Source organism: Taurulus bubalis (genome assembly GCF_910589615.1).
Source record: "Taurulus bubalis genome assembly, chromosome: 7".
In the NCBI taxonomy this organism is placed as follows: Eukaryota; Metazoa; Chordata; class Actinopteri; order Perciformes; family Cottidae; genus Taurulus; species Taurulus bubalis.
Window position 1 is genome coordinate 24,134,109 of NC_136595.1, and position 22,823 is coordinate 24,156,931.

The 22,823-nt window shown below is 43.8% G+C and overlaps 2 protein-coding genes across 2 annotated transcripts in view; both read right to left on the reverse strand.

Annotated features, from left to right (window-relative positions):
• Positions 1–534: 534 nt before the first annotated feature.
• On the reverse strand, positions 535–17,453 carry cilp2 (cartilage intermediate layer protein 2; the record flags this gene model as incomplete). Its single annotated transcript, XM_079220474.1, has 9 exons — positions 535–2,951; positions 4,898–5,055; positions 5,959–6,067; positions 6,560–6,877; positions 6,959–7,114; positions 7,732–7,914; positions 8,120–8,389; positions 9,016–9,093; positions 17,390–17,453. 9 exons carry the CDS (start codon positions 17,451–17,453, stop codon positions 535–537), a joined length of 3,753 nt encoding a protein of 1,250 aa, XP_079076600.1.
• A 4,108-nt stretch (positions 17,454–21,561) lies between these two features.
• Positions 21,562–22,823, reverse strand: part of yjefn3 (YjeF N-terminal domain containing 3) — a gene marked incomplete at its 5' end in the record, with an annotated part of 45,934 nt that continues 44,672 nt past the window's right edge. The window contains 2 exons of the mRNA XM_079221220.1: positions 21,562–22,229; positions 22,501–22,651. Of these exons, the coding sequence (XP_079077346.1) occupies positions 22,033–22,229; positions 22,501–22,651 (348 nt within the window). The 3' untranslated portion in view covers positions 21,562–22,032. The remainder of the gene's footprint in view (positions 22,230–22,500; positions 22,652–22,823) is intronic.

The following is a 22,823-nucleotide window of genomic DNA, read 5'->3' on the forward strand; positions in this document are numbered from 1 at the left end:
GTGTTTGGGGCCTGGCGTACCGTTTACAGTCTAAAAAATGTTTGGTTTCAACTCGTGTTGAAAGACGTCTTCAAAGAAAAAAAGAAAAACACCGTAGGGGAAAGTGGAATGCCACAGATTAGAAACAAGTTCTCAAACGTCAATTTAGTCTATTCATACATAAAATGAGACCAAAGCTAATTAAGTAAATGCCAGTCACTGCGCTACACACAGTAAAATGGTGCATGTCTATTTTGGAGGGAAGGAAGAAATGAATATACCAAACCCTTCAAGTAAGTCTATTGAATATCTTCAACCACTCATTAATTTTGCTGAATTGCTGTCTGCCTTTGTTTGGTGGTTTCCATACTCAAGAGGGAGTTCATACTCATCAACAGACAAGTAACTTTCACTTCCTTGATTCGACAGCATTGTATCAGTCTTGACGGAAGAGCTAGAAATGAAAAAGAAAAGCACATTTAAATCATTCTGACATTACTTTCAACGTAAATATACCTTAATTGATCTTAATTAAAGCGACCTACCTTGGAACATCTATTGCCGCTGCTGAGTACGCATGGACACTCTTCTTCTGGTTGTAGAGGCGACTCTGCGATTCTGGGTCCTGCCCTGCTGCTCTGAAGGATAGGCCACTATCCGGGAGGGTAATCTCTGCTCCTGCATACCCTCCGACTCCCTCATGCTCCTCGCCATCTGGGCCAGAGTCTGAGCCGGGTTGGTCTGCAGGCGTTGGAAAAGGCTTTCTCTGTTAATTTTCCTCTCTGGACAGCTGAAGGTCAGCGCCACTCCAGAGTCTGTCTTCATCTCCCTGGAGAAACCATCCGATGTGCCGTCAAAGCAGCGGCCAATGGCAATCTCCTTGGCCACCCTTGGGTTCTGGTCTGTGACTGTGTAGATTCCATAGTTGTGTCCCAAAGGATCAACGGGGGCCAGCATAGTGAACCCATGGGACTCGTTGTTTTGAGCGACTGGTGGATGTTTGATGAGGTACTCTTGGAGGAGGCTGTTGGTGTTGGTCCTGCGACAGTTCCCCTGTGGAAGCACTGAGATGATGGATCGGTCAACCTCAGCTTGATCAAACAACATCCCGCTGCATTTGAACTCCAAACAGGCCGCTGAGGTGTTGGCTTCTCGCATGTCCCGGGTGCTGCGGATGTCTCTAATGCCATAAAGTTTGCCTTTCGTTTCTCGGTGTGTTCCTCCGAGATTCCTCGACCTGACCATCACTTCCTTCTGTCCATGGATCTTGACCTTAATGAAGCATGCTCTGAACTCTTGGGGATTGGGCCACCAGGAGAGGTAATCTCCCATCCAGGTCGTCAAATCGTTCTCCTCGAAGGGAACAACGTTGTATTCATACTTGTCCTTTTCCACTCTGAAGAATCTGAAATGATTCGCATCAATAGGGGCATTTTCACAACCTAATAAATTCTGATAAGGATATATTGGCCCATTCGTCTCATCAAAATTATTTTGGTTAGGCTTCGCCAAGTTGATTTTGAAGGCTGTTTTCTTCAGAGCCGGATCGTCGTGGTCTGAGCGCTGGTAGTCTATTTTACTCAGGTATGGCTGGGACACGCCAATGATGTTTGGATTCATTTTAGGGGAGGAGGGAGCTGCCTCCAGTTCTTCCCCACCCATCATTGCTGTGACATAAGCTGTGTAAGCATCGACCCTTTGGGCATCACAGAAAGCCGGTAAACAGGCCCCGTTGGATCCAGTTATGACGCTATCGAAGCGGCCCCACGCCCTAGGATTGGAGGAAAATCCAGGTTTAGGTTCCAAATTTATCAAGGTGATCACAACGCCCTCTAGCTGTTCACTAGATAGGAATTTGTCGCTCATGTAGGCACGGACTTTGACGTAGCAGCGTCTGTTTTCAGGCACATCCAGATTGAAGAGCCTACGTTCTCTGATCTCCATATTGCCTATGATGAATGTGCGTTCCTCCCGTTTGCTCCGCCCATGACCGCCGGCAGTTGTTGCGGTGTAGGAGAAGTCGCTCTCCTCTTCCCAGACCCCCGTCTCCGGGTTTAAGGACCACAGTTTCATTTTGGGAATGTGCTCTGGCATTTTGATGTGCTGCGTGTCGAGAAGAACTTGAACAGCTCCAGCTCCAAGTACCTCCTTGTTGCTCTCATCTCTGAAGTCCACAGAGAACATGCCATAGGTCCTCAAAGGGAGCATGTCACCCTCACCGTCCACAAAGTTGAGATCGCCAGGTGATGCGGACGCCGTGGTGATATTTCTTGGGTCAATGAATGTGACGCTGGCTTTCACAGTTCCCTCATAGATTTCTCCATTGTCCTTGTGGAAGGAGTTGGGAGGAATAACCAACTGGCCAATGGGGTCTTCGCCATTAATTTCCCCGAGGTTAATTGAGTTGGTCTCTCCTGCATTGATGTCAATTGGTGCCTTCTTTCTCATCACCTTCACATCGTGGTAGATGGACCCACCTCGCTTATCGAGGATGAACACTTTGGGAGTGTCAAGAAACTTCTCAGTGGGGTCGACAAAGTTTACCACTAATCTCTGTGTATCAGGAGGAATTTGCAACGTGAACCCTCCTTGGTATCCAGTGGTGCCCACCCTCTCTTTAGCAATGTAGATGTGCCCAAAACGCAGAGGCTCATCATTGTCAGCTGTGACCACTCTCCCACGAACCAGCAAAGTAGGCTGCAGACACTTCTGACAGCTGCACTGAGTCACGGCCCGGATCGGGAGGCTGTAGCTCCCACAGTCGATGACTCGACTTTCCGTATCTTTGACCGCGCAGCAGAACCCGGCATCGTCTCTGCAGCGCATATCAAAGTCTAGGGAGCCAGCGCATTTGTTGTGAGGGCAGCGGCCAGTGTTGTAGTGCATGGAGTCAGTCCCGGGTTGAACACAGTCCATCGGCAGTCTGATGAGGTGCATCTCAGGGGTGGAATTGCACGATGGCTTTCCTTTTGCTGTGAATAAGACGATAAATGACATTAGGCTGATGTTGACACGACGCATATAGAAGATCAAATCAGTCGTCTGATGTTCATAAAACATGAAAGGCTTTTTCTCAGTGCAAAAATGGACAGACTTGCCATGTTGAGGACTGAACTGTTAAAGTTGTACTTTCTCTCAGATTTTAAAAGCCTGTCGAATCTGTTTCATTGCTAATTATAAAAATCGCAGGGTACTGGATAATTGCATTTCACTGCATAAGTGGAATAGGACATGTGTATAGTGATTACATTGGAACCTGTCAATTGGGTATTTGAAATATTATTTCTGCCTTTTTCCCACATAGATGCACACACACATAATTTATTCACACACAAACACACACACACACACACACACACACACACACACACACACACACACACACACACACACACACACACACACACACACATGCCATGTCTATGTGGCCTGAAAGTATCTGAGTGGCCAAGTTGAACGGTGAAAGGTGCATGAAAAGGTAATCCAACATGAAGTTGAAGAGAACATTTATTTACCAACCATCCAGATGGGAGTTGGAAAGAAAAAATTAGTGTTGGCAGAATAATGAAGGTGCATGATATCACAGTCGAGTAGCCTTGTTAAGCTCCCAATCTCCCAAGTAAGTCCATAATTGCAGACACATGGAGCAGTGCGATTCGTATGAAATGCCATTACTGTACTGCTGATGACTTTACCAAAAAGGCTTAAGAGTCTCCCATGAGGACACATTATGCAACTCTTCTGTCGCTGTATAAACTGTGCTTAAAACATTTAATAAGACATCAACTTAAACTTCTGCATAATGTAAAAGAGTGTTTTATCCTGCTCTGAAGTACAGGTGTTACCCATACAGCGCCTCCGTCCATAATTACTTTTGGAGTGCAGGGATCTGTCTGTGGCCTGGGATGAATTACTTCAGCACTCTTCCATGAAAGCCTTGTTCGTTAGTGTGTGTCTTTGCTAACAAGCACCTGAAGGGTATAAGCAACGTCTAGCTCGCCCACGCGGACGTGGAAATGCATACTCTAGGCGTCATCATAGACTCGGAGAGAAAAGAAAAAGGGTTTATTGACAAGCTTGAATTTCGCCTCAACACCGGGTGTTCTGGAGAAATTATGTGTGTGTCAGGTTTTAAAGAGTCCAGAGTCATCTCACACAATAAAGCATCCCGGCTTAGGATGTCGTGGCTTCAACCAATGTCAACATAATAAAAAACCTCCTCCAAGAGCAGCCAGAGTGTGCCAGCTCAGATATTTTTATTTTCCTTTTTTCTCCCTCCCCTAATGACAGACATTCTATCAACTGACTTTTTTTTTTTCCTCTCCCTCAAATTGTAGGACACTGTGGTTTTGTTTGAATCCTCCTCTGTATGCATGGACATGGCTCATGGATGATTTGGCGCTTGACATTCCTCTTAAAGTGTAGATGCAACCTCAGAGGCAGCTGCTTTTTATCCAGTCAAATAAATTGTGGTTGTTTTGCTTTTTGTCAGCGGTTTTACTCGAGTCTTGTGTAGAACTTTGACTCAACACGTCATTGTCAAATGCACTGGGATAGCAGCCATCCTGAGCTCTAATCCCAGTGTGCCGCTATCATCACAGTAAATTACTCACTTTCAAGGCTGATGATGATGAATTACATTTTACATTACATCAGTGCCACTGACTAGAAGGGAGCTTTTGTGTAGTTTTGACTGGGAGAACAAATTAGACCAAATGAAAAAGGATATTTCCCCACTTTTCTCCGCAACTTTTCTCTGTTTACTTCCACCGATATGTGTCCTCAAAGCTGCCCTCAAACCAGCGGATTAAAGTGGTGAACACTGGCATACGTGAATGGGTTTGTGCTTAAGTGGAAACATCCTAACTACGGTGAAGTCGAGACACAATTGCTTTTAGTGAGAGATCCAAGACTTTACCGATTACAGTGAGGAGGGCTGGAGAGGACTTGATGCTGCCTGCAGAGCTGCTGGTCTTGCAGTAGTACTGCCCGGACTGCTCCGGCTTCAGGCTCCACAGGACAAGGTCCTCTTCATACTTGTACAACTTCCTGTCCAGAAGAGTCCCATTGTGGTACCTTGAGAAAGAGTTACAGAAATGAAGAGTGATTTTTAAAACTAATTTGTTGGTAGTATAAATACCACAATATATTCAAATGTCAAAAAGATGTATGTAAAATGTTGATGATGCAGAAATTATGCATTTTATATTTAAAGCGGCACCGATTAATACTGCATATTAATCATGGATCATGATTGATGTACATTTAGAGAATATAAACTTAAAGTTGATGACACAAAAGTCACTCAAATTCACAAACGTCCCACCCCTTTCTGACACAAAAGGATGCTTCGCAATCAGCTGTCAATTAATCAAGTAATGCTGTTTTCAAGTTTCCATCAGTGATCCTGTAACATTAACAAAAATGTACTATTTTAGGGGTTTGACGAACATGACTGACCATGCGCACCCTAATGAAACCCCAAAAGCCTCGTTTCTATGGTGGGATTGTAATAGAAGTGATGCAGTGGCTGAAATGTTATTAAGGGACCATAAAAGTAAACAGAGATAATATCTGCTTTTGGCAATGTACAACTTAGTGCTATGAGCCTCTCTCATTTTATCAAATGACTCTCAGAGGGGAAAGATTTAGCTTCCTTCAGCTCATTGTTCTGCCAACTTTACCGTTTTGGTTCAGTCTCACTGCTCTCATCAATGTTGTATTTCAGCTGCGGCAGGCAGATGATAATTCCAGCCAAAAAGGCTTTTTATAAACCTTTCTGTATGCTACCTGTTCGGCACCAAACAGCAGACAGGATACAGTCTGGAACTGGTGAACATAAGGGAGCATTTAGCAGCTACAGAGACATTATTCTCAGGACCGGTTGGAGACCAACATATTTAACTGATTAATGCCACAAAAAAAAAGGAACCTCCAAATATAAATTTCCCTATATGTAGCGGTAATCCCTCCTCTCACCAGTAGTACTTGTCAGGTGCTGGTGACCCCGTCGCCTTGCAGCACAACATCACCCGTCCTCCCTCGTAACGCACTTTGTCCTCCGGGTGTTTGACAATGTACGGCTTTTCTGTGCAAAGAGGAAAAGGGGCAAACCTTCAAGACCGTCCTCTGACTGTTGTGCATGCTACCACAGAGATGTGAGACCTCATAAAACTCTTTATTCTCACAATGGTCCCTATGCTTATGAAAAATGATTGTTTAGGGGGGATTACTTTTTTCAGAAGCAGCACCGGGTTATTTTTATTTGGTTTCCATGCAACCAAACAAGTAAGTGCTCCAGACAAAGAGAAGTCTTACAATAGGCCAGACTGTTCCAGCTTTGACAATTTCCTGTTTTCTACAGTCTGCAAATATCACTGGAGGATTTAGCGGCTCTGTAGAATGATAATAAAGGAAATCAAGAAACTCTTTCTTGAAAATGAAAGTAGTTCTTTTCAGAAATAGCCAACAATATTTTCAACTAATGCTAAATCATACTTCCTTTGTTTGGTTTAATTGAAAGTAACAGACATCAATAAAAAACATTTTCCCATTAATAATCTTTTTTATTAGCACTCACCGGCTGATTTGAGGACGGCCCGTACCCAGGACAACCCTGTGCCGTTCCTGGTGGCGGAGACGGTGACCGGGGCGAACTTCTCCTTCCTGATGGAGATCAAGGCGGAGCCGGAGGAGCAGATTCCTGTGATCCTGAACTGACCTTTGGCGTCTGTGAGGGCGCGGATCACCTTGGGCTCGCTGTCCAGAGCCACCCAGGCCTCCGCCACGGGGACGCCGGTCGCACCGTAGACTTCGCCGTGCAGCACGTGGTCGTCACACGTGCACCGGCTGCAGTCCTCGCTGGGGCGGCCCTCGGCGCACACCAGCTGACATTTGGCTGTTGGGCGACAGAGACATGATCACACACATATAAAGGGAGATATCACACTTTTAACAGCCTGTACTTGGCGTACAGTACCTGGGCATGGACTCCTTCCACACTTCTGTATTTCAGCAGGCCGCCCGCTGCACTGAACTGCCTCTGAGCTCCTCACGCAGCTCCGCCTCCGGATCCTGCGACCGCCGCCACAGGTCGCCGAACACGACCCCCACCGACCCCACGGGCCCCACTTGGCTGATCACACAGAGAGACAGGGATGACGTTAGTTTGGAATCTAACAAGTAATGCGTTCTTATTTTCTGTTTAAATTCTCGATTGATCTTTTCATTAACTCCGTCATTCAAACTTTAAACAAAGTGGTCTAATGAGAGTTGTTCACTCTCTTTTTTACCGAGCATAATGATCAGTTATTACACGGAGAAATTATACAGTATTGTGGGCATAAAAAGTACAAGAAAGCTGATTAAATAGCTGCGATTGAAAGATCGCTGATTACGTGAAGCTCAATCAAGAACACTTGACAAAGTTCTGCTCTAAAGAGCGCTGAATTAAATCACACTGCACAAACGGGCACATAGGCATTTTTAATGTCAGAGTCAATAGCAAAACTTAAGTTTTTTTACATAATAATCTCTGCTGTAACAATTATATATAAAAAGGAAAAATGTATTCCCGAATAAATTCAGATTGACATTTATTCTACAGTACAAAACACTTCCTTTACATGGCTGTGCAAAGCAATATGGTATTTTATTCACCTCCCTAATCCTACTGATTGTTATTCCACATGCAATTCCTTTGCGTAGATTAATTTTCAAGGTGCCGGCTAGTTAGGTTCTGGTGATTCTCACCGGTACACGGCGGGTTGGAGCACTCCCTCCTTTCAGAGTGGTGCCCGATGCACGCCGGCACCAGCAGCAGAGGCATGGGCTGAGTGTTCACACATTTCCTCTGGCGGACCTGGATGCCGAAGTCGTTACAGGCCGTTGTTGAACAGGGACCCCACTCGCTCCAATTAGTCCAGTAGCTCTGCACTAAACACACACATTGAAGGAAGGAAAGAGTGAGGCATCCTGAGCAAAGCTGCTATTACGAGCTGCCGTTTTGCAAGCAGAATCAGGAAATAAGTACATTATTTAACATGACGTAAGAAGGGTCACTGCATGTGTTAAATGTGTACCCATGTATTGTATGTTCACGCCTATGAAGCGACAGCGTGGAACCGCCCTGAGCTGCTACCTGGGGGACACTGGAAGCGGACGTGGTAGTTGGAACAGATGCGACCCAGAGGCTGCTCATTGTTGATGCACCAGAAGCCCTTCTCCAGACTGGAGTGGACCACCTCCCCGGTGTCTGCCGCCGCCACCCAGTCCGTGGTGCGAGCCTCCATGGCCGCGGGCCGAGCGCAAACCCTCTCCCGGTAATAGAAGCGGATGGCCTCCAGCCGCTCGTAGTCTCCGTTCCCTCCAGGATGGTCGATGTTGAACCAGGACGTCCACTCTGTCACGCCTGGAGGCACAAAAAGACAAAGATGGAGGCTTCGAATGGGAGGAAAACAAACAATTCTCAGCATCCAAAAATAAGTGAGGTGAGTGGGGGGATTGGAGCTGGTTTTACATGTAATGGGTACATGGGGCAGAACCAAGAAAAAGCAAGAGGGAGGAAAACAGAAGGGATGGGTTACAAACTTAAAGAGGAGGTCTGCTACCGCGATTTGAAACTGACTTCATACACCCAAGGGAGCTTTGCTTTGTCCAGGTTATTTCCCAAGCCCATGCCTTGACTGATGAGGAATATTGTCGAGTATCTGCTGCATTCTCTGAAACCTGAGCAGGGTTCAGAACAAAAGAATGCACTAGGAATACACTGATTATTTCATTTGTTTCCAAAGGAATGCTTAACTCTGATTACGTTATTTGGTGATGGGACAACAATCTGGACAGACCAATACTGCTGCTCTTTTCTTCCAATAAGAAAAATGGACGTTAAGTCATCGCAAACCTCGGCGCCAACAGCTGACCGGACTGATAAGCGGGACAAACTATAATAACCAAATTCCTCTCACACATCTTTCCCTCAGCGACTCTCACCGCCATACAACTTGCTCTGAATGCCACTGCGGATGCGTTATGTACCTGTCGTCTGTGTGTCCGTGAACGTGTTGAGGGCGACTCTCCTGCTCCGGTCTGACTGGCTCCTGGTCCTCACGGGTCCTGCAAACAGGGAGAAAAAAACATCTTGATATAAAGCAGCACGCATGTCGGCCATTCATTCAAATCCTGCACCTTGAATCTATGCATGAAGCTACACTAATACAGTCAGTTAAACTCTTTTGCTGCCTTAAAAAAACGGAATAAACTCAACTTGAAGATGAGTTTTGTTTCAACTCAAAAAGTTAGGTTGTACAAATTTAACTAATTATCAAAAACAACCATGTTACAATGAACTTGATCTTGCCAAACATAGAATTTCACACAAATCCAACACACAGTTTCAAGTTAAAATCATTTCTACTTCATTCATTGTTTGTACTTTATTCATTATTTTTGACAAGGTTGCTAGTTTCCTTAAATGTCGCGTCAACTTACAATCTGTTCAAAGATACACCGTTTATTTGAAGGACAATTACTTTCACATTGATTGTCCCCAACTAATGCAGATCCTGGAGAGGTGGTTTTTAAAGGTATGAAAGCAGTAACAAACCATTAACGAAGCTCAATGCCACACCACAAGAATACAAAACTGACTGAACATCTATGTTTTTAAAAACAATTCAATGTATTACAGAACGGAGAGGGAGATACAGAGATAAGTATAGAAGGAGTAAGAAAGAGGACAAAGAGAAGAGTCAAACTTCAAAAATGTCTAATTCACAATGAAAAATAACATCATCATCAACACTCATGAGGAAAACTCGTCTCCGCTGCCACGTTGAAGATGAAAAGCATAAAAAAACAAATGAACCTGCGCTGCTGGAAGTACTTTCTTAGACCACTCTGCGTTATGTTTTGCAGCCACTTATTTCAATGTTTATATGCACACACACACAATAACATGCGCACATTTTGCTTTTTCCTCACGGCATGAAGGCTCTTTTAATTACACACCTTCCCTCTTTACTCTTTATTTTGTATTCTCTCCATTTCTCCCACTTTGTCCATTGTAGTCAGGCCTTGAGTCCTTTTTATGCACAGGAACAAAGACCATAATGAACAACAAAAACTGAAATTGGCTCGAAATCTTTTGCTTCTCTGTCCATTTCTTCTCTTGCAAGCTTTCATAATGAAATAGATTTCTCCTCCTGCTTAGGCGACACCAGCCACTCTCATCCAAACTATGGAACATCCTCTCCATCCATCATCTCCCCCATGCTCTTTATCATACGTCTTTCCATCCTTCATTTTATCGCCCTCCTCCTCCTCCTCCTCTTCCTCCTCCTCCTCCTCCTCCTCCAGTGTTCCCTTCTCCTCTTGATCCATCAACAAGCAGCTGCTGTTGAGGATGCTAATCAAGCTCCAGCTGTGACAGATCAGGGCATGCAGTCATCTGTTCAGCAGCGGCCGGACCAGAGAGCTTCACTTTAACTCGCTCCATCACCTTACACACACACACACACACACACACACACACACACACACATGACACACATTTGCTGTCAATTTATTTTGTGATCTTAATGATAATAATGGACACACACACACACACACACACGGCACGCCTGCATCGCTGAGTCATTCTTACATCACCGTCCCTTTTCATGCACACAACAGCACAACAAGCGCACAACGATGAAGGCAAATGTTGCCGTATTAGACCGAGAAGGATATTCAACCTGGCACTTCAATGTAAACGTGTCTCGCTGAATCAATGAACGTGCACCGTGAGACGCTTTTCGAGTGTAATGATTCATTTTCCTTCTGTTTTTTTTGTTTGTTTTGTTGCTGTTTAAAAAAAAAAGTCAGACATTTCATCTTGAATGTCTTGTGCGTAACAAAAACAAAAATGTACCGTGTGTGTGTGTGTGTGTGTGTGTGTAATAGGTGCAGTTAGCACTTTCGGAGAGCCACTGCTGAGTTTACGAGCAGAGACTCCCAGCACAGAGGCCAGTATCGATCCCAGTCCCCACTGGTTTTACGGCTCACTGAGTCTTTACTGTCCTGCCAGCACATTTCTTCAAAACCCTTTTGTTAGATTTAGCAAAGGAGGATCGGCCGCTCGACAGAACAAAGATCCACTGTCCAAAAAGTTATTGCCGCTTAGTTTTAAGGCAAACATCGACGGTCAGCTGACCCTCACAGCTTATAGTTGTTGTTTTTTTCATGCCGCTGTCTTTAAAAACCATTGATAGGTGTCCGTATCGGCTTTGACTCTCCGATACACTGGAAAGCTGCGTAAACAGAAGCGAATGCTTTCACACTGATCTGCTGGGCAGATGTGGCTCTGCTCGCAGGTTTAGTTGAGTAAATCAAATCAAATAGTTTTTCCACCCTTCTCCTTTTGTCTCCTGAATTCTGTCTTGATTACATTTTGACAGTTTTTCTGCCAGTTTTTTTTCTCTCTGAGAACCTAAAAAAAACACTTTTCTTGGGGAAAGTATGTGGTGAGGGAACACAAACAACCCGTTTTGTTTCACTTAATTTACAATGACTTCCAACCTTGTGGCGAGTTAATTACCCACCACACACTCTGAAGTGCAGCCATTTATTTTCCAAGAAGCTTCGTCTTAGCTCAGACCAAAACAAAGGGAATTCACAGCACAACCATTCGGCTCCTGACTATCATTTCAAGATGTCTGACAAGGAAAACAAAACCGTAAACGATTCTTGGAGTTTTTATGAGGTGATTAACGTTTATTTGAAAGTTCAAAGAGGAAAAACCCAAACGTTGAGGTAGTGACCTCAGCCGTGGCCGGTCGCGAACTCGTCACGTTCCCTGAGTGGTATGTTAACACTTTATGAATTTTAAAAGCTGGGGTATTTTATTGGGGCACTGCTGGTATGTGAGGGAATTCACCTCCATGAAGAAGCAAGTTCTTCAAGCCAGAGGGAGCGAGGTTAGACTTTATGATTTCCTCCATAATCCACCTCAAAGTGCTCCGCTAGTACACTTTATCTTGTTTGTCCTCGTTCATGTGCTCCGTGTGGGCTTGGTTTTGTGCTCTGGTGACACAGCTCTCTTTGAAATGTTTGACTTTTAACTGCTGATGTGTGCAAGTCCTCTGCAGAATATGCCGTGACAGTGGTTGTCTGTGGCGGCTGTTACAAATCACGGTTAAAAAATAAGTCCAGCGTGCTTCAGCAAAGGTTTGGTTGGGTCTCGCCCGCCAACACAACTTGGTTAGATTAAACTAATCATTGTGACTTTCCGCAAGTGCCCCAAAACAACATACTTTCAAGTAGAAGTTACAGTATGACAAGAGCAACGGAGGAAGTCAGGTGGTTTAGAAGGACAGGTCAAGGACTGATCTTTCAGTCTTTGACCTTGAAGCTTGTTTTAGAGCTGTTTTAGAAGGCATAGACAACATCTCCAGCCAGGTTGGGGGACTTTCATCATCAGGGACTTGAAGCATAATAAACCAGCCTGGTCTCACTCCCAGAGTGTCATATACCAACACTTGGCAGCCCTCGGCATCTTGATTGCTTTCAATTAACAATAAAAGAAAAACGCATCCGTCGGACTGCGAACGTCCGTCTACCGTGTTTATTATCCGATGGTTAGTTGACCCATGAATCCTCCTCCCTCTGCAGACTTTACTGCTATAAACCAACACCACCTGACTTCCTCCTTTGCTCGCGTCATTGCTCCTTTGGCCACTAGAGGGCTTTAAATGTAAACATATGCTGTTTTGCCGCTCTTGCTGAAACAACTGACGCTGTCCTTCTTTTATTGAGGACAGTATCATCTTTGTGGGTTTTGGTTTTCTGCTTGCTCGCACAAAACACTTTACGATTTTGTAGTGGAATGCACACACGGATGTATCATTTTTCTCTCTCAGTTCCACCGTTGACATGAACCCTGCCATGTGACGGTTATTATAAACCTCAGCCAGCATCACCGTGACCCTCATAAACCATGGATACGGCAACCAGATACATTACAGGGGCACTGATGTATTACAGGGAGACCTGCATCTGTGGACTGGTTAGCATCTCGGTTCTACATATAGCCACATGACAAGCACCTGAATGACGATGACAGCAACATGTATGAAACATAATGCCACTGGATTACTTTGCTTCCCACACTGCACTCATTGTCATATCTACTCTCTCTGTTGTGACAACTGCAATTCTTATTTTAGATGACTATCTTTGGATTTAATGATTTACGTCACAGCGGCTTGTTCTGAAATACAGCCGGCGTGCTTATACAGCCAGCCGGCGTAAGCTTAAACGTAGCGTAACAACGTAGCGTAAAAACGTAGCGTAACAACCTAGCGTAAAAACGTAGCATAGCATAACAACGTAGCGTAACAACGTAGCGTAACAACGTAGCGTAACAATGTAGCGTAACAACGTAGCGTAGCATAACAATGTAGCATAACAACGTAGCATAACAACATAGCATAACAACGTAGCGTAACAACGTAGCGTAACAACGTAGCGTAACAACGTAGCGCGTAACAACGTAGCGCGAAACAACGTAGCGTAACAATGTAGCGTAACAACGTAGCGTAGCATAACAATGTAGCATAACAACGTAGCATAACAACGTAGCATAACAACGTAGCGTAACAACGTAGCGTAACAACGTAGCATAACAACGTAGCGTAACAACGTAGCGCGTAACAACGTAGCGCGTAACAACGTAGCGCGTAACAACGTAGCGCGAAACAACGTAGCGCGTAACAACGTAGCGCGTAACAACGTAGCGTAACAACGTAGCGAAACAACGTAGCGAAACAACGTAGCGTAACAACGTAGCGTAACAACGTAGCGTAACAACGTAGCGTAACAACGTAGCGCGTAACAACGTAGCGCGTAACAACGTAGCGCATAACAACGTAGCGCATAACAACGTAGCGAAACAATGTAGCGAAACAACGTAGCAAAACAACGTAGCAAAACAACGTAGCGTAACAACGTAGCGTAACAACGTAGCGTAACAACGTAGCGTAACAACGTAGCGCGTAACAACGTAGCGAAACAACATAGCGTAGCGAACGTAGCGTAACAACGTAGCGTAACAACGTAGCGCAACGACGTAGCGCAACGACGTAGCGCAACGACGTAGCGCAACGACGTAGCGCAACAACGTAGTGCAACAACGTAGCGCAACAACGTAGCGAAACAGCATAGCGAAACAACGTAGCATAACAACGTAGCATAACAACGTAGCATAACAACGTAGCGTAACAACGTAGCGTAACAACGTAGCGTAGCAATGTAGCGTAGCAACGTAGTGTAGCAACGTAGCGTAGCAACGTAGCGTAGCAACGTAGTGTAACATAACAACGTCACAATATAATAACAATGAATTGTAACAATGTAATGTAACAACCGTAAGACTGTAACTAACATAGCTAACGTAAATAAATAATGACTGCCCTTGCCACATTGTTCCTTAGCAAAGACAAAGTAAAACATAACACGTGTATTAATCTTACGTAACCAGCATAAAGTTACCATTTATTTTATTTTCACATTGGACACAAACTGCGACCTCCTGGGTGTCAGTCTTGTGTTTGTTTGACTGATCCGGACTTTCTTGCTTGTATTATTCGTTATTATGCATCTTTCAATAATGGTCGCTTGTTTTACTACCTCACTTGTTCTGTGACAATGCAAACATGTCCACATTCAAAGTATCCGTGGTTTGCAGAAATGTACAAAGCCAATATTTTTTCCTAGCGACTGGGCTGCACTTCCTGAGTTTTCTGACTTCGCAAGAATCTCATAAAAAAAGCTGCTAAGAAGAATAAGAGGGGAGGAAATAAAGGACTTTATGGTGTTGCACCCAGAAGGGTTTCAGTCAGATTAGAGCGGCACGGTTGAGCCAGATGTATGTTGGCAGAGAGACGGGGCTTAAATAGAAAGTCTGGGTCCTGTTTATGATATCACAGATCCTTACAAGGATTTGAACACACCTTCAGGTTACGTACATTTGAGAACCAGGTTTTACAGTATTTTGCATTGAAGTCAGCGATATTTCACTCATGAATCTGGTGATGTGATTGTATGTATTTGTGTGTGTGTTTGTTTGGGTTTGTGTATGTGATGATCTGTTTGCCATGTCATATGGAAGCTGTTTATGTGTTTGGCTCGATCCTTCGCTGAGGTGTGTGTGCGGTTGCAGAGGAGTCTGCTTTTTCTCTCTGCATCTATCTCTCTCTTTTCTCCGGTGTTCCCAAAAAATTCAAAGTCTGAATCCTAAAACATCTGTAGCTCGTTAAAATCGTCAATTTTGTCCCTGACATTAACTAATGATGCAAATCAACCACATGATTTAAGGATTTACAAAGTTATAACAAAGGCGTTGTGCGCTCAAGCATTTTCTCCCCGATGCTATTAAAAACCCAACTGGGCCGCTTTGAATTATTCCCGCATTCAAAATGCCTGTAAGTCCTTGCATGAACCTCTGCACCTGTGCACAGGTACAGAGCCAGGAAGCTGGAAATAGCTCAAATGAAAGAGGCTGATTAGTCCTGCAATGAATAATATCTTGGCCAACTCACACTTGAATGTACACATAAATAGAAGAAAAGAAAAAAAAAGAGATGTAAAAATGACTTTGAGGTTGTTATTAATGGGAATTTGCGTATGTTCCCCTTTGATCCACTGTGATCCCTGTCCCAGTCAATAAAGTCGGCTGGCCAGACAGCTCTGTGTTTGGAGCAGACAGTGGTCAGCATCTGGAGAACTAACCCTAACTCTGACTCACCACAGCCCTCCAGCTGCTGCTCCCATACACCACCTAGCTTTGCCTGTTGTGTATGCAACCAGAGAAGAAGATTGGAAGTCCTCTGGTTAAAAGGCTTGGAGCTTGGAGCTGGAAGCTTATGCCAAGCGGAGGTAATGCCACGGTGGGCATCCAGCAACAGCTGCCGCCTTCAAATAGGAAAAACAGCCCATCAATCTGGAAGCTGTGAGGTGCATGGAGAGAGTGACAAGAGAACAAGGCGAGAGGAATAGATGGAGGGGGAGAAAGGTGGGGAAAGTATTTGTGAAGAAATTCCTGAGGGAGGTAGATTAGAAATAAAAGAGGAACAGATGAAGACAAATCTACAGATGGAGACATTATTTAAGTGGTGGAGTGGGGGTGTGAGACCATCAAAGGAAAAACATGTAAGAGCGACATGCAGGCCAAGTTGACAGGGGAAAAGAGGGCGGTAAAGTCTTTTTACCTGCGCCCTTTATCCCCTTTGTATATATATTGCATTTCCTCATTTAGCTCAAGCCCAGCAGGTGGGAGAGTGGGTCGCTTGGTTTGTGATCAGGGCTTCTTGTTTCCAAGGTGACAGGGATTTTATCTTTAGGGGCGGCTGGAGGGTGAGGCGAGGACAAAACACCCCTCCTTACTGCAAGATGTGGAGGTAACACTTTTAAGGAGCGTTTTTTTAGGGCCGCCATTCACTCTTCACCTGTTCAAAGTCCCCGTTTGTACATTTACCCTCCCCCCCCCCCCCCCCTCAAACTGCCTGTGATATACTCATCAGTAAAATGGCACGAAGCCTTCGCCAGACAGTTACGACTCTGAGGCCTTCAAGTCCAACAAGATATTAACACCAAAAAAAAAGTAAATGGGGAGCAGCTGTAACGTGGACAGAAAGTGACAGCTCTGGAAAAACTGAGTGTCACTCAGGGAGAGTGGTGAGCGTTTCAAAGGGTTGTGATTATCTAGAAGAGCAGAGCATCGTGGTGGCTGACAGGTCGACACAGTAAAAAAAAAAGTGAAATAAATTGAGAGAGAAAGTCTGTTTTAATTGGCTCTTTGTGAGATCATAAAAGTCAGCGGAGCACCATGTCTGCTCTGAGATGCTCACGCCTTCTCGTTACCGATAGCATCAGAATGCAAAGTGTAGAGGACCTTTAGTCACCTGCAGCAACAGAGCTTTTTCTACTCTAAAGCCCACAGGGACCTCTTCCTCTATATCGCCACGTGCGGTTGATTAGCCTGGTGCGGAAATGTGCTGCTTATATTAACCAGAGCTATTAAGAACTACAGAGGCAGTCTATAAAATAACACACCATCGCACAATGCCAAACGCACACGCTTATCACATGAGCTCACCGCCAGAGTCCCGCCGCTCTGGGAAATGCCGTCAACTCGGAAAAGCCTACATGTGTCAGTCGTGCACACGTGTGAGCCGTCGTACACTGGCCCTCTGTTCATGCAACTCTGAGAGATAAAACTCTGAACCCATTTCATCTTCAACTTGGTGGTCTTTTTTTTTTTTGCAGGAATCTCTACATTTACAATTATTCTCCTGTAAGAAAGTAAGTATTGGCATCCATTTTTTCTTTTTTTTAAATAGCATAAATAACAGTTTAATTGCCAGTTTTCACTTACCTTGGCCCAGAGCCACTGAAGCCAGGACAGACAGCAGGAGCGCCACCTTATTTAATTCCAACATGGTACCCACACCTTCAGTCACAGAGGGGTTGTTGCTTTTCTCTGATCCTCTACAGAGTTGACATGCATTTAATAAAAAAAAAAGACTTTCACTTGCGTCAGGTGTGAGTGATGATGCTGCTGATCGAGCAGAGCGGAGCCGCTGCTCGTTCCTCCTTTGAGTTGAGTTGCTGAGTTGGAGACAGGAGCTTTTTAAAAGAAGGGGCATCGGGAGTGCACACCAATCCAGCCCCTCTCCGCTCACCATTGGCCAGTGAAATGTAACATCTGGGTCCCCCATATCATCTTCCAAAAATAGGTGAGGGGTGGAGAGAGAGAGACGGTGGGAGGGAGAGACTAGCAAAGAGAGGGAGGGATTGTGAGTGTGTGTGTGTGTGTGTGTGTGTGTGTGTGTGTGTGTGTGTGTGTAAGGTGTTTTCCTGTTCGTCAAAGCCGGAGCTCAGTAGTTCTGACTTTCTTTGCAACAATATTTTCATATTTCTTGTGATGTGTAATCCTCTTTTGCTCCAGTGCCGTTGTCTTTATCCAATCAGCAGGTGTGTGCGTGCATCTTGTGAAACACGGAGCAGCTTTGTTATTTTATTGTGCTTTATTTAAACATTCCAAATAAAGGAAATTGGTTTGGAAAAGTAACGTATTCCAGTCATTCGTGATACCAGCTCAAGGCTTCGTTCACTATTTATTCCGTGTTGAAAAAGAGAAGCAGCTCTAATTGTCTACTAAAATAAATCTCTGCCTCACTCTTTTCAACACAAATCTCTCTCTCACTCTCTCTTTTTTTTATCTCCACCAGACACAGGACAGTGCCAGATGTTGCTCTGCCTCTGGTTCGACTTCTGGTTCAGTTTTGTAACTTTTTAACAGTCGCTGATTGCCGGGCGATGCACTGCCAAAGAGTGGAAGTGGCGTCATATGGCATGCCATTCAGGAAAAACTCCCCCGAACGCAGACAGGAGAGGTGCTTATGAGGTGCAAAGCTCTCCGGCTCCCTTGACATGTGTCACTTGCTGCAATTTAGCGACTACGATTGTAAAATAAATAAAAACATGGCAATTAACAACATAGTGTATATTTGACTCTTTTACAAATTTCTCTAGGTTCAAAATTTAAAATATTTTGAAATAACAACATTTGACAACAATAAACATTTACATATTGCATCTATTATACAGTATATATGCATGTCTATCTTGTTAAAGGTTGGGTGGGACAACAATGGAATGAAGTTTAGGATATTAAAGTTCAAACCCTGACAATGATGTCACACTTCCATGATGGAAAGTAACTAAGCACACATAATTTACAATGTTGAGGTACTTATACGTTACTTGAGCATTTATATTCAATGTTTTACTCCACTACATTTATGTGACATTTTAAGATTCACTGGTTTCCAAAATGTTTGGCTCCATGTCACAATTCTGATTATTCCAGCCAGTTAACTTCTCACATTGCTTCATTTAATAATTGATATAAAAAAAAAACACAAATATATGTTGCAGAACTTTTATTTCTTCTTTGCTTATTAATCACCTCTGGACCCCTGATTTATCTTGTGACTAAGCTAGCCGAACACTTTTACTCATAATTCATAATTTTTACTTGTAGTAATGTCGTATTTTTACATTGTTGTATTCGTATAATATTCTTCTACCACTTCAACACCAACTGACTTCCTCCAATATCTTGGTTCTTGAGAATTCCTAATTGTAATAATTAGGAATTCTCAAGAACCGAGATATCTTTTCATCATGCCATTAAATTAGCTAATAATAAACTTAAATCCTGAACGCCTACATAATCAGGCTGCTTTTGGACAGACGTCTTTCTCTCTCTTCGGGGCATCGATATGTAGAAGTTACCCATAGAACTGAAAATAGATCATACATGGGATCACTTACGTGTGACCACCCTTTCATTAAGTGTCTGCAATAATGATTTTTTTACAGTGTTTATTTCTCTATAGAATGATGTGTTCCTGTCTAGCAACAGGTCCTTTAGGAATAACAACTATTGGGACATACTTGTCCTGATAGAAAGAACCATTAAATATTAAAATAGTAATAATACAATGCAATAGGGTGCAATAAATGCAAAAGTGAAATCTTAAACAGGCAATGTTTTGTTTTGTCTTTAATATTTACAACAAAGAAAGAGAGATGGGACCCATTTAGAAAAAGGCCCTGTAAGTTGTTCAAGTGTGATCTTTTGCTGTACAATGGAAGCACTCCATTAAACATTCTGCCTCACTCATTAAATCATTCTTCTCCATGTAAGACTCTCTATCTCTCACACGGATATTACGACAAGTGCCGCTGTCAGGCGACGCGCCCGAGCTCCATCACTCAGCGGCTCTCGAGAAAATATCCCGGGCAACAGCGCGGCGACAAGCCCTTGTTTCCGGACCGGGATTGGACGGTCATGAAAGGCGGGACCACCGAGCGCTCGTGCATATTTCTAAAACCCTCGTCAGTTTGCTCCTGACAGATTTAATACCACCGGATGGACATTCCTTTTTACTGACTTTTCCTCCCCACGCACACATGTGCGTTAGCGCATTAGCATTCAGAAGAAGCTCCTGAACTTCGCATAAATACACATGACCTCATTCATAAACAGCACGGACGTCTCTCTTAGTCATTCTCCTAGAAGCCCGCCGCCCAAGGCCCAATAATGAGCAGCCTTCCTCTACAGCTGATTACAAGCTGATCACACCTGTTTATGGCTTTCATTACCAAATCAAATCCAGTTGGGAACCAGTAAACAGAAGTGCATGCGCTCACCAAAGAAGCTCAAGACTAACTGCATGTGCAACGTGATCTCATCTCTACTCGTCATGTGTTGCCGCTTGAGCAACCTTTCGCGTCGTCTCTCGACACGTAGGTTGTAACTCGGGGTTCACGTTGTCGAGGTTTAGGAAACCAAACCTACGTGGTTAGGTTTTCGGAAAAAAATATCACGATTTATCGTTAAAATAGCTACTTAAGCTACGGACATGGTGTCATGTGACGTAGCGACACCTCGTTGGAAAACATAACTGAATTTTCGGTTTCACAGGGGACTCAAAGGTCCTGTAATTTACGATAGTTTGACAGTTTTTTGTCCAGACCTGCATTCCGCGAAGACCCGCCCTACTATGCCTCTGATTGGCTAGTACCCGTTGTCTTCTTTGCAGAATTTATAAAGTTTATTGCTGATGAACAAGATCATTGGAAGTTTGGAAAGTTCATGATTTCATGATTTTAACTCAGATGTGGATGCTTACAAAAGGAAAGGCTCTCATATGTAATTACAATGTCCTGATTATGGGGAAGAAATGTATCTTTTTTTTTATAACATTACATATTCATTGGGGATTCAAATTTTGATGTCTCATGACTAAACTTAAACGTAATGTTGATACGGCACACTGATTAACAAGAACATTTAACACGTTATTTCAAAAACGTTGCCGACCCCTGCTTTAAAGCTACCGTAATCTAGTTTTTTGGCCACATGGGGGCACTGGAACAAGCTGAAAACATAACTTTGTCTCCATATAAAGGTGTTTGTGAACATGTCAGCAAACAGTTGCCCAAACATCCAGCAGACACAGAGCAACCATAGCTTTCATTTGAACTCCAAATGACATTGAAGTCCAATGTTGAATGTTTTTAGCTCGATTTTGGTCTGCACCAGAAACATACATGGTATTTTATCCGCTATATTTTGAGTCTCCACTAAATACACCATCTATTGCTAACTTCTTCCGTCTGCCGTTTATTGACGAGCAGGTCACGGACAGCGGTTTTATTGGACCTTTCTCGCTGAAAACAGCTGCCTGTCTGCTGGACACGTGGTTGATGGGAGCAAGGAAACCAAAACGACGATCAAAGAAAGGCTAAAAGGTCATGCTATAGTCCTATAAGTTCATGTAAAATATACTGATCACTGCAGCTTTATGCGAAGGAAAACAAAACACCACCAGCTGAGTTGTTTTATTTTTTATTGGACAATAAGATCATTCTGGGCCTTTTGTAACAGCTGAATGAAGTAACTGAAACAGAAGTAATGCAGAAATGCAGGCCGACCAAACAAAACCGAAAACACTCAAACAGAAATGTCTAAGTGGCCGACCTGCACGACGTCTCATCTCAGCAGCACATTTCAGTAGAAAGTTAAAACAGAAAAGCATCCCAACATGAACATTAAAAAAGTTTTGAAGGAGAAAAAAAAAGAAACAAAACGTTCCAGTGTTTGGCGTCGTAGAAAAATTCATCTCTCCGAAGAAATTTCTGTCTTTTGCAAAATAATCAGTAAACAGTGTAATGCTACAGCTTGTACAAGGAGACTGACACAAAAACTCATGCCACTCCCTAAAAAGACTTGACTCAAACCACAGCTTCTAAATATTACCCTTCTACTGTAGCTCCACGGCACATTCGGCTAAGGTGTAGCCTGATCTACACAACTGAGCTGTTACACATTCAATCACATTAACAATCTATAAAATACAAAACAAGAGAAGGGATCAACTGTACGTTTTTTTTTTTTTTTTTTTAATGAGGAGTGGTCACTCTGGCTCTTATGTTTCACATGTGTTACAATTCTACGAGACAGTCTGTGCCGGGGTAGTCTGGGAGGTTAAGCTCGTATTTTTTCTGGATGTCGTATGGCAGGAAGCGTCCGGCCAAGAAATGCTTCCCCGAGAAACTTATGGCGCACTTCTTTGGTGCTGTGAGTGAGATGAGAAGTTCTGGGTTGATGCCATCCTGACTCGCTTCTTCTACGTCCCAACCTAGAGAAAGACAGAAAAGGAAGGAGGAGGAGGACAGGAATTTAGGGCGAGGAGAGGATTGTGATCATTCTATACCTGTTGTGCTCACACCCAGCAGGTGGTGCATTTGGGGTATGATGAGCTCACACTGTAGAGTAAGATTTATCCTCCACGTGTGCCTCCAGACTTTGGAAAACTCCTGCCTGGGAGCCAAGAGCTGCCTGGAGGCACATTTATCAAGTTGTGTTGCTGAGCCTGCAGCCTGATATCTACCGGTTGTGGGAACACGTACCTGAGGGCACGTCCACACTGGCAATGGGGATCTTGACTTGCTTCAGGGTGACCAGGATACCAGCGTAGGGCTCTTTAATGTTGGCGCAGTCTGCGTCTGGGCCCAGCATGGCATCAATCACTACGTTGTAGGCGTCGTTTATAAGCTGCACCTAAACAGATTGGATTGCAAGCATGAATTATCGGGGCGTTTGCAAGATGAATAACAGCAAAGGAAAGTCATCTCAAAAGTAGATGTTTCATATTCATTCAAAAGGGTCACGAACTAAAATGGTTTACATACATTTTTGAGTGATCTAATCCAATGACTCAATTTAAAGCAGC